Genomic DNA, 12,325 nt, shown 5'->3' on the forward strand with positions numbered 1-12,325 from the left:
GTGGCAGGGCAGGAATAAAGACATAGACATAGAGAATGGACTTGAGGACACGGGGGTGGGGGAGCGAGGTGGGGGGAGGGGAAGGCTGTGGCGTAGTGAGAGTAGCATCGACGTACATACACTACCAAATGTAAAATAGAGAGCTAGTGGGAAGCAGCCGCATAGCACAGGAAGATCAGGCCCGTGCTTTGCGGTGACCTAGAGGGGTGGGATAGGGAGGGTGGAAGGGAGGCTCAAGAGGGAGGGTTATGGGGATATACAGGTATGCACACGGCTGATTCACTTCGTTGTACAACAGAAGCTATCACAGCATTGTGAAGCAATTATACTCCAATAAAGATGTATTAAAAAAAAAAAAGAAGAAGCAACTACTCTCGAGTTTGTTCAGAGTGCATAAGTTTCCACGGAGCAGGTTATGGGCCGAAAGTCCTGCAGTTCTCAGAGCGATCTGCCAGTAAGAGCTCCTAAACATTTAAAATCACCCATTCTGCGATCTACCATCCACTTGCACTGTTCCCTGCGCTACAATCACGCAACGAAGTGGGCAGTACAGGGAGCGAAGGGGCAGTGGAGAGCCGGGGACCGTGAGGGCGGGTGAGGAGTTACGCTGAGTCGCAGGGCCCCGGGAAAGGGGAGAAGTAAAGCGAAAGTGACCGTTCCAGAGACAGTGGGCAGCCAGGCCTCTGGTGTGGGGCCTCCCGAACCGCCCCCAAGGGCACCCGAGCATCCCAGTTCGCTTTCTGCCTCGCTTCTCTCGGCTACTGCCTGGTCCTTGGCACCCAGCTAGGCGTCCCCTCCCTGCGCACAGCCAGTCCTTTCGGCGCGCGGAAAGGGTGCCAGGGCCTGTGCCTGGGCCAACTCTTGTTCCTCCCGCTCGCCTGCAGCCTTGAGCGCCCGGGCGCCCTCCCCACGCCAATCGTTGCCTAGTCCGCGCTCAGACCCACGCTCGCGATCGCTGGGTCATGGGCGCCGCCGGCTCGTCCGCGCTGGCCCGCCTGGGACTCTCCGCGCCGCAGCCCCGGCCCCGCTGGCTCGGGGTCGCCGCGCTGGGACTGGCCGCGGTGGCGTTGGGGGCCGTGGCCTGGCGCCGCGCGCGGCCCAGGCGGCGCCGGCGGCTGCAACAGGTGGGCACCGTGGCAGAGCTCTGGATCTACCCCGTCAAGTCCTGCAAGGGGGTGTCGGTGAAGGCGGCGGAGTGCACGGCCCTGGGGCTGCGCAGCGGTCACCTGCGGGACAGGTAGGGCCGGGCGCGGCGACAGCGCAGAACCTGCTGAGGAGGGAGAGAGCGGGGCTGGGGAGCTGGGGCCTGTCCCAGGGTAGGAGAAGGGAGGTTTGCCACGTGCGTGTCCTGGGCTGCTTGTTGGATCCTCTGCCTTTGATCCTGAAGCTGGAAAGGTGAAGTTCGTGTCTGGTGCAGATTTGGAAAGGTAGTGGAGGCAAGATGTTAGCGCAAGTTCCTGTGCCCTAAGACACAGTGAGGCCAAACAAACCGAAAGGTTGGAGTTTGGAGCAGAGAAAGGTTCATTGCAAGCCCACGTAAGGAGACGGGTGGCTCAGGCCCCCCAAGACCCAGAGCTCCCTGAAAGGTTTCGGCAAAGCATTTTAAAAAGCTGTGACAAAGTGAGAGAGTGGCATGGACATATATACACTACCAAATGTAAAATAGAGAGCTAGTGGGAAGCAGCCGCGTAGCACAGGGAGATCAGCTCGGTGCTTTGTGACCACCTAGAGGGGTGGGATAGGGAGGGTGGGAGGGAGGGAGACGCAAGCGGGAAGAGATATGGGAACATATGTATATGTATAGCTGATTCACTTTGTTATAAAGCGGAAACTAACACACCATTGTAAAGCAATTATACTCCAATAAAGATGTTAAAAAAAAAAAAGCCAGGTGAGAGAGGGGGGTGTCACAGGGTATGTGATCAGCTCGTGCACAGTTCTCCAGCTGGTTGATGGTGAGGTAAGAGGACGGTGTCACAGGGGTTAACATCATCATTCCTTTGGCTCCAGGAGGCCTGGGGCTATGCACTTTTGGTCATCAAGTAGTTAACATCTTCCATTTGATGGGGGGTTGTCACATCTGTAAAACAATTCAGGAAATGTGCATCAAATACTGTTATCGGGCTTCCCTGGTGGCTCAGTGGTTGAGAGTCCGCCTGCCGATGCAGGGGACACGGGTTCGTGCCCCGGTCCGGGAAGATCCCACATGCTGCAGAGCGGCTGGACCCATGAGCCATGGCTGCTGAGCCTGCGCGTCCAGAGCCTGTGCTCCGCAACGGGAGAGGCTACAACAGTGAGAGGCCCGCGTACCGCAAAAAAAAAATTAAATAAATAATACTGTTATCTAGGTACTTCAGAGAGGAGCTAAACCAGAGGGTATGGGGAAAAGGCCTGTCCTGGGAAGGCCTCGGAGAGTCCTGCTCGGTTACAAAGCCTCTGCCCCCCGCCCCCTGGAGGAGAGGCTCTGTAAAAGGACAGGGTCCGACCGGTTATCTCCAAGGCTCTTTCTAGTTCTAAGCTTTCTGATTCTTAGTATGAGCACAATGGTAGAAAAATAAAACGTTATTGGCACTAGTGGGTAGATGGGGGCAATGCTGAAACCAAGTTCAAGGACACTGGCTTTGGCCTTGCTGGGGTTTGCCCCTCACAGCTTCTGGTGCTGGGGAAGGTGCTTGGGAGATGCAGGCAGTGGGGGGCCTGACCCACTTTGATACAGAATGAGCAGAGCGAAGTCTTCCTTTGGGGAGAGGAGGTGACAGGTAGACTGTGCGTATAATACTTGCCATTAAAACAAAAGTGTGTCCCCTCCCCCCAGAGGCAGGGTGCTTTTCAGTGAAGAACTCTAAAGTCCCTACCTACACAGGGCCTGGCACATAGAAATGTCATCCTCCTCCCTCAGAAAAGAAAAGGTGTCCTGTCATTTTTCTCCCCCCAAAGGTGAGTCCACAGACACATACTCATGGACACAGAACGGTGCAGCTCGCTACGGGGAAAGCACCCTTGACAGAGAAGGATGCTAAACCCTGAAAAGAGTGAACAAGGGAGAAGGGAACCTCCTTCTTTGCTTCCTTAGGATGAAGATGCTTTCCTGTTTGGCTTGGGTGGATTAGCTGTGGTCCTGTGTCTAGGGGGAGGGAGGTTTGCAAATTGGTCGTTCAGGGAGCCTTCTAGAGAGGCTGTTTGCTGTCCTGAGATCACTCCAGGACACGTGTATTCTCTCTTCTCTGAAGACTGCTGTCCTCTTAAAGAAATGTGGGCTCCCATGACACTGAAAGACTTCAGCTTGTTGTAGAGCACTGCTCTGTGTGCAGACCATGTAACTCGTGGGGCATTTTCCATCCCCTTTCACCTCAGATTTCTAATCCTGGAGAGTTTTTTTTTTTTTTTTTTTTGCGGTACGCGGGCCTCTCAATGTTGTGGCCTCTCCCGTTGCGGAGCACAGGCTCTGGACGCGCAGGCTCAGCGGCCATGGCTCACGGGCCCAGCCGCTCCGCGGTACGTGGGATCTTCCCAGACCGGGGCACGAACCCATGTCCCCTGCATCGGCAGGCGGACTCTCAACCACTGCGCCACCAGGGAAGCCCTGGAGAGTTTTTTTAAGACGATAATTTCCTGAGATTCCCATGCCAGACCTTCGGACTCAGAATCACCAAGAGTGAAGCAAAGTCGTGTGGGGTGTTTAAATCCCCCCAGGTGATTCTGATGCCATCATGAGAGGGTTTTCTCTGTGACCATTAAGAATAAGAGCATTTTTCAAGCCTATTCAAGTGTGAAGGCTTAGAAAAGCCTTCTGACTGCTGGGAAGACCTCAGGCAGAGTGAAGAGGTAGATTCTCAGGATACACACCCAGAGAAAATGGACTTGTGCTCCTTCCTTCCTCACGCGAAGGACTGAGGTTATTTCACGGAGAGATTCAGTTCTTATCTGTGTTTCCTCTTTTCATCAGAATAACTGTTGCTTTCCCCCTGCTCATGGTCACTACTTTGCTGTGACTCTTGCTTCCATGGAAAGAGAATATTTGTCCTTTGCTTTTCTGCTTCTGTGGGCATCTGAAAATAGATGGAACTGTATCAACTTTCCCTTGGTTTGAACAATAAATGCTTGGGATGGGGTGGTGTGGTATGGAGACTGGGATGAGGCAGGGAAAAACGATGGCATAAACTTTTATTCAATGGTTCATAGGCAGCAGATGCTTAACTAAGTCCTTTCAACAGATGATGTAATTTAAGCCTCAGAACGATCTTGTGGGCTAGGTATTGTGTCCACTTTGCAAAGAAGGTAACAGTATCAGAAAGAATGAGTATCTCACCCAGGATCACAAGACCGTTATGTGCTGGAGGGGTTTGAACTCAGATCTCTGAGTGCAGCGCTCATGCCCCTCCTGTAAAACCAGCATGTGATTTACAAGGGCAAGGGTCGTGCTAAGGATCAGGAGACCCCAGGCAAAGTCACTTAACCTCTCTGAGCCTCATTTTTTTTTTCATTTGCAAAAGATGTTGAACTTGATGATCTCCAAGACGTTATCAAATCTAGATTTTATTTATTAAAGGATAACTGAAACTCAAAAGCAAGGAAAGAACTCTGCTAAATGCTGTTATTCTCTCACATTGAGAGTTCAATCACAAAACTACAAATAGTCTAGAATGCAGGAAAAGCCTGCCTTTATTTATTTCCAATTTGAATCTGTGTCTTTGGAACTGTTCTAAGAAGCCGAGAGCGTCCTCTCTGAGTGCTCTGTGCCTTAAATTTCTAGAGCGATTTTGCTCAAAGCCTTTAGCATCTTTGTGCGAATGCTTGGCCTGAGAGCTCTGAGCTTTGAGCTCAAGTCCATCCAGCAGAAGGCTAACACTGGCTGCTTGGTACAGATGCTGGGAGGGCATGGCTGCCCTCCCTGACCTTGTAAACCCTCACTGTCCTCAGCAACCGTGTATGACTCGCCCGTTGATAAATCCAGCCCTTCATTTCTTCTGCATAGACTATTACCTCTTGGAAACATGAGTCTGCTAAGTTTATTACCCCAAGTGTCATTCCCTCCTGCCCTTACCCTCCAGCTCTCTGTGGTAGGGCTCCTGTTTTCCCCCCTTTTCCAGCTCAGTCATTCCTACTTCCCAGGTCAGTTTGCCAGTTTAGAAATGGACTTTCCAGTTGTCTTGGACTCTGCTTCCTGAACACGGCTGTTGGTTGTTCAGGGCATTGCTGTTCTTTTAGAGACTCTGAGCTCTGGTCTCTGCACTGCTCTTCATGCCACATACTCATGTTTTCTTTGTAAAATGAAGGTGCTGGCATTCAGGGTTGCAGACGAGAAAAAATGGGTGGTGAAAAAGTCCACACTCCAGACATATCCTTTCTGCCCGATCTGGCAGACAGAGGTCATTAGTCATTCCCTGCGCATCATTGTGTGCAAGAGGTGAAAACTGTCATCATCCCGGTTACAGGGTGATGGGGGTGGCTGGCTGGGATACGTTGCCGATGGCACCTTTGCATCTTTTTTTTTTTTTTTTTTTTGCGGTACGCGGGCCTCTCACTGTTGTGGCCCCTCCCATTGCGGAGCATAGGCTCCGGACGCGCAGACTCAGCGGCCATGGCTCACGGGCCCAGTCGCTCCGTGGCATAGTGGTATCTTTCCGGACCGGGGCACGAACCCGCCTCCCCTGCATCGGCAGGCGGACTCTCAACCACTGCGCCACCAGGGAAGCCCACCTTTGCATCTTTTATTGTGGTCTTTCATCCTACCGCAGTGTTGGGCTGCTTGCAAGTTGCCACCTGCCCCTTCCATTGCAGGATTAGCACAGAACCTCTAGCCACCACTTCTCCTGCGACGTCCCAGGGCTTAACCCCCAGGTGATTATAAAACAGGCAAGAGTGGAGGCGTGGCTTGAGAGCCAGAGTGAAGGGCTAAAGTTGGGGGATGGACGGCAGGTGAGAAGACTCAGCCCAGGGAGGGGGCTGACTGTCAGAAATAATGGGCCATGGTGGGGGGGTGTCTCCTGTCTGGACATGTGTCTGGTCATGTGCAGCTCTCAGGGCGAACCTTGTCTCAGAGGGGGACGGGCCATGTTGGAAGTTCAAGTGCAGACTTTGGTGGAGTTCATCGGAACAGGGTCATCCAGGCCTCTGCACCCAAGGGTGAGGCTGGAAATAAGGAACGGGGCCCAAGCCCGAGGGAATAGGGCTGTCACAAAGTAGACAGGAAATCCCTGGGTCACAGAACCCACCCTCACCCCATAGGTGAACGGGCTAGAGAACCCTGGGAACCAAAGGTCCCTAGAAAGAAAAAGGTGGCCTCCTCAGAGGGTCGGAGACCTACTGCTGTCCAGCATCCTCAACTCCTGGGAAGAGTAGCCGCGGCAATTCCTAAAATGCCTTTGCACTCTCACCATCCCCGCCGTTGTACCCTCGCACCAACGCACATGCCAGTTAGCAGGGCTCAGGACCCAGCCCCTGTCTGCTGGCCTGGTTGCAGGGGAAGGGAGTTATCCAGAACCTGGACAGGGATAGGTTGCCTGACTGGGAGGTTCCAGAGGGCAGATTACCTGCCAGGGTCAGGAGACCCTGGGTTCCCTGTGCTGTGATAATAGCAGATGTCCTCACCAGGTTATTGTGAACGTTCCATCTGGCTCCAGTCATATTTTGAAATATCTCCCTCCTTCTGGAAGGGGCTGTCCCTTTTATCCTGCTCACGTGTGGGAGGCCCCAGCGTTCAGTGGTGGCTCACTCATCAGAGCCCGCAGAGTTCCTCACCCACTGCCCTTGCTCTGTCTAGAACAGCGATGTTGAAACTCCTTTCCCCTAGGGGTGGCATGTTTTTCTTTCTTAGTCATCAAATCATTTGTGCAGTGTCACCCCAAATACATGCTCTACTATCGATAAAAGCCTAGCCAACCTAAGCAGGTCAGCCTCCCATTCCATTCTTCAGCTCACCCCGCACCCCACTGTCCCCTTGGATGTGATACACAGCGTGTGAAAGTTGAGCCTAGAACGGGGGCGGAGGGAGGTGTCTCTAGAAGGTGAATGGAGTTCCTGTCTAACACATGATTGGCATGAATTTCTTTCTTCTCCAGCTTTATTGAGATATAATTGACATATAACACTGTGTGAGTTTCAGGTGTGCAATGTGATGATTTGATGCACATATATATTGTGAAATGACTCCCATGATAAGGTTAGTGATCACATCCTTCACCTCTCATAATTTCTGCTTTGCTGTTATGGTAAGAGCATTTGAGACTTTTCTCTCTTAGCAACTTGCAAGTAGACCATACAGCAGCGGTGCCCAACCTTTTTGGCACCAGGGACTGGTTTCGTGGAAGACAGTTTTTCCACTGACGGGGGTTGTGGCGGGGGGATGGTTCGGGCGGTAATGCGGTCGACGGGGAGCGACGGGGAGCGACGGGGAGCGGCAGGTGAAACTTCACTCACTAGCCTGCCACTCACCTCCTGCTGTGCGGTCTGGTTCCCAACAGGCCACAGACTGGTACCTGTCCACGGCCCGGGGGTTGAGGACCCCTGCCGTACAGTATTATTAACTATATTTGCCATAATGTACATTACATCTCCAGAAATTTTTCCTCTTAGAATCTCTTTTCCCTCTTTGACCACCTTCATCCATTTCCTCCACCCCCAACTCCTGGCAACCACCAATCTACTCTCTGTTTCTAGCAGTTCCCCCCTTTTTATATTTCACTTACAAGTGAGATCATACAGTATTTGTCTTTCTCTGTCTGACTTATTCTCTTATTGCAACACCCTCAAGTTTCATCTGTGTTGTCACAAAATGCAGGATTTCCTTCTTTTTTATGGTTGAATGATATTCCATTGTATAGATATATTTTCTTTTTTTTAAATGGAGGTAATATTGGCTTATAACATTATATAAGTTTTAATGTGTGTATGAAGAAGAAAGGCTGTTTAAGGGTTTCCTGATCGGGGTCCACACGCCCCAGCAATTTAAACCCAGCAGAGGCTGGATTGCCTCCACTGGAGTCACAAACATTCAAGACCTTTGTCTAGAGTTTCAGTCTGCTTGGGCCATTAGTTGGTCAACCCCATCTTGTTCCACAGCAAAAAGACCTGGAAGACATTCTGCTTCAACCAGAGACAGGCTCAGGGGAGTCTCTGACCAAAGCAAAGACCCAAAGTAAGGAAAGTAGTTGCCCCAGCAGTTGAGAAGGTCCCTACACCAGCCTCACCAGAAGGATTTTCAGGACTGGGGATTTTCCATACATTGGCCAGATGTTCTTTTCCAGGGCTGTTTGTACCAAACAGCCAAAGAGTTTTGGACCCCCCAAATTTGGCTAGACCTGGATACTGTCTGGAAAAAATTGTTGGGTCCTGAGTTGGGGCAGAGGGAGGGTTTTGATGAAATAGAAAGCTAGAGGGAAGCTATGGAAGAAGATTTTCTGATGCGCCCTTGTTTGTTTCTTGGCAGGTTTTGGCTGGTGATTAAGGAAGATGGACACATGGTGACTGCCCGGCAGGAGCCTCGCCTCGTGCTGGTCTCCACTACCTATGAGGATGATTGCCTTATCCTCAGGGCACCAGGCATGGACCAGCTGGTTTTGCCGAGCAAGCCACGTTCTTCAAACAAGATCCATGACTGCAGGTGCTCTGCTTGGGGGCCTCTGGGGATCTGTGACAACTGATTTCCCTTTAGGTTCCACCCTGCACTCTGCCTTGCTACACTTTGCATGCTAGATGATGAGACTGGTAAAGGAAATACTTAAGAGAAGTCTAGTCTATGTTGGGATCAAGCCAGGGGTCAGGTATGAGTGGGTGAAGCAGAATATTGCATTAGGGATATTTAGATTTGCTTTCATCAGATATGGCAAGACATGCAGATACAGAAATGACTGTCATGAAGAAAGAAGCTTTTTATATTCACAGATCCCTAGAAACAGGAGGCTCATACCATGCAGGGCCACATGGGGAAATACCAGGTCGGTCAGGAGGCAGAGAGGGCAGGGGAAACTGTGAACACGAGTCTTTATTCTGGTTTCTACAGGCTGTGGGAAAACTGGCTCTGGGGCAGATGGGCTGTCCCTAGTTTTCTGGTACCTGGTCCTGGGTGATTAGAGCAGGGGACAGTGGCCAGGGTATAAAAGCACAATGGTACGGACAAGGGGTGAGGGCTCTGGATTGGCTGGTTTGCCTATGAAAGCCTAGTGTTTTACTATCTCTAGGAATTGACTAGCCCTGGGAGGGGTAGTTCCTTCAGCATCACCAAGTCCCAAGATGTCAAAGCATCAAAAATATAAAAAGGAAAAAGTCATGATGAATATAGACATAGAGAGGATACAAAGGGCCAATCTTTAGGGTTTGTCTCCTTTTATTCAAGTAGGATGGACTTCTATTCAGAATTGCCAGGCAAACAAGGGCATTAGTGGAGACGTTACCACCTGTATCTCCTGACTGGAGATTGTGTTCCATCTGATTGGAATTGTATTGAATTGAACTTGAGGCTCAATTAGAGAAAACTGAAATGAATTCATATATTTATTTATTTATTTATTTATTTCAACTGTGCCTGGATCATCTCAGGCACTTAAATAAATGTTAGTGCTTACATAGTTAATATCATCTTTGTTGCATAGAGCCTCCCTATCCATGAACGTGTTATCTTTCCCCACTTATTTATGTCTTTTTCCTCCCCATTTATCTATTTATTTATTTATTTGGCTGCATTGGGCCTTCATTGCTGCGCGCGGGCTTTCTCTAGTTGCGGCGAGCAGGGGCTACTCTTTGTTGCGGTGTGTGAGCTTCTCATTGTGGTGGCTTCTCTTGTTGCGGAGCATGGCCTCCGGGCGTGAAGGCTTCAGTAGTTGTAGCAGACAAGTTCAGTAGCTGTGGCTCGCGGGCTCTAGAGCGCAGTCTCAGTATTTGTGGTTCATGGGTTTAGTTGCTCCACGGCATGTGGGATCTTCCCAGACCAGGGATCGAACCTGTGTCCCCCACATTTGCAGTTGGATTCTTATCCACTGTGCCACCAACGATGTCTCTATTTGTATCTTTTTTTTTAAATGACTAATTTACTGAATTGTAGACTTTTCGTTTCTTTTTTCAAGCTTTTTATTGAAACCGTTTTCAGCTTGTTAGGAAGAAACATCTTAGTTTCAGATTGAAGTGGCCCACACAATTGCAAGTTTTTACCTTAAACTGTTTCAGACAGGAACTTTTTAATTTATTTATTTTGGCTGTGTTGGGTCTTCATTGCTGTGCATGGGCTTTCTCTAGTTGCAGTGAGTGGGGGCTACTCTTTGTTGCGGTGTGCGGGCTGCTCATTGTGATAGCTTCTCTTGTTGCAGAGCATGGGCTCTGGGTGCACGGGCTTCAGTAGTTGTAGCATGCAGGTTCAGTAGTTGGGGCTTGCAGGCTCTAGAGCACAGGCTCAGTATTTGTGGCACATGGGCTTAGTTGCTCCACGGCATGTGGGATCTTCCCGGACCAGGGAATGAACCCGTGTCCCCTGCATTGGCAGGTGGATTCTTAACCACTGTGTCACCAGGGAAGCCCCTACCCACTTATTTATATCTTATTTTACTTCTTTGAAAAGTTTTATACCCAATCAAAAAATGGGCAGAAGACCTAAATAGACATTTCTCCAAAGAAAACATACAGATGGCCAAGAGGCACATGAAAAGCTGCTCAACGTCACTAATTATTAGAGAAATGCAGATCAAAACTACAATGAGGTATCACCTCACACAGGTTGGAATGGGCATCATCTGAAAATATACAGACAACAAACGCTGGAGAGGGTGTGGAGAAAAGGGAACCCTCTTGCACTGTTGGTGGGAATGTAAATTGGTACAGCCACTATGGAGAACAGTATGGAGGTTCCTTAAAAAACTAAAAATAGAATTACCATATGACCCAGCAATCCCACTACTGGGCATATACCCAGAGAAAACCAAAATTCAAAAAGACACATGCACCCCAATCTTCATTGCAGCACTATTTACAATAGCCAGGTCATGGAAGCAACCTAAATGTCCATCAACAGACGAAGGGATAAAGAAGTTGTGGTACATATATACAATGGAATATTACTCAGCCATAAAAAGGAAAGAAATTGGGTCATTTGTAGAGATGTGGATGGACCTAGAGAGTGTCATACAGAGTGAAGTAAGTCAGAAAGAGGAAAACAAATATCGAATATTAACGCATGTATGTGGCATCTAGAAAAATGGTACCCATGAACCGGTTTGCAAGACAGAAATGGAGACACAGATGTAGAGAACAAACATATGGACACCAAGGGGGAAAGCGGGGCGGGGTAGGGTGGTGGTGGGATGAATTGGGAGATTGGGATTGACATATATACACTAATATGTATAAAATAGATAACTAATAAGAACCTGCTGTATAAAAAATAAAATAAAATTCAAAAATTAAAAAAAAAGTTTTATAATTTTCTCTATAATAGAATTGTACATCTTTTGTTAGATTTAGTCCTAAATATCTTAACTTTTTGTTCCTATTTTAGATGACAATTAAATTTTATTTTTCTGTTTATCTTTGGTAGTATTTATTCTTTGATCATTGGTGGAAATTTCCAGTAAAACTGCCTGGATTTTCTTTATAAAAATCCATTCAAACTTTTATGTCTTCTTAAGTATTTTTAGTAAGTTATTTTACTTTATGAATTAGTAGATTACTAACTAATGTTAGTTCTATTGTACTCACACATGGAGATTCAGTTTTTTTCTATGGGCTGTTGATGATGGAACATTTTGTATCAGAATGTGGAAGCAAGTACTTTGCATAAAATTCTGAGAGAACTCTTTTTTCTTTTTTGGCCACATCACATGGCTTATGACATCTTAGTTCCCTGACCAGGGATAGAACCTGGGCCCACGGCAGTGAAAGTGTTGAGTCCTAACCACTGGACTGCCAGGGAATTCCCACATTCTGAGAGAATTGAAGAAGGTGGAATGGCAGAGGGATAGAGTCTGCTGTAGGGGTGGGAGGGAGGAAGGATTAGAGGGGGGATATGTTTCAGGAGTGGGAAGGGGCACTGGATAATCAGTTTTCCCTTGCCCCACTGGGTGCTTTCTACTTTTCAAAGTGCTCACACTAAGCTTATTTGAGTGGATGGAAGCTGAGGGTAGAAGTGTGCACACTTATACACGAGGGCTCTGGTGAAGGGGTTGAGGGAAGTGCTCAGCCCAGGAACAGATACTTAAGGAGCTGATGAACGGTGCAATCAGATCTGTGTGAGATAGTACACTGGTTGGTTAGGGAGAGTTTTAGGGGAAAGGCTGAAGGCTCTGAGAGAGAGGACTATGAGACGGCAGGGGGACCGAGGCCAAACAGCAGCTCCAAGAAG

The 12,325-nt window shown here is 48.9% G+C and overlaps 1 protein-coding gene across 1 annotated transcript in view; it reads left to right on the forward strand.

Moving 5' to 3' along the window:
• The first annotated feature begins 954 nt into the window (after nucleotides 1–954).
• The window catches only part of MTARC2 (mitochondrial amidoxime reducing component 2), a 34,461-nt gene continuing 23,090 nt past the window's right edge, over nucleotides 955–12,325 (forward strand). The window contains exons 1-2 of the mRNA XM_082678767.1: nucleotides 955–1,237; nucleotides 8,429–8,602. Of these exons, the coding sequence (XP_082534893.1) occupies nucleotides 963–1,237; nucleotides 8,429–8,602 (449 nt within the window). The 5' untranslated portion in view covers nucleotides 955–962. The remainder of the gene's footprint in view (nucleotides 1,238–8,428; nucleotides 8,603–12,325) is intronic.

Source organism: Grampus griseus (genome assembly GCF_964374135.1).
Source record: "Grampus griseus genome assembly, chromosome: 1".
Taxonomy (NCBI): domain Eukaryota; kingdom Metazoa; phylum Chordata; class Mammalia; order Artiodactyla; family Delphinidae; genus Grampus; species Grampus griseus.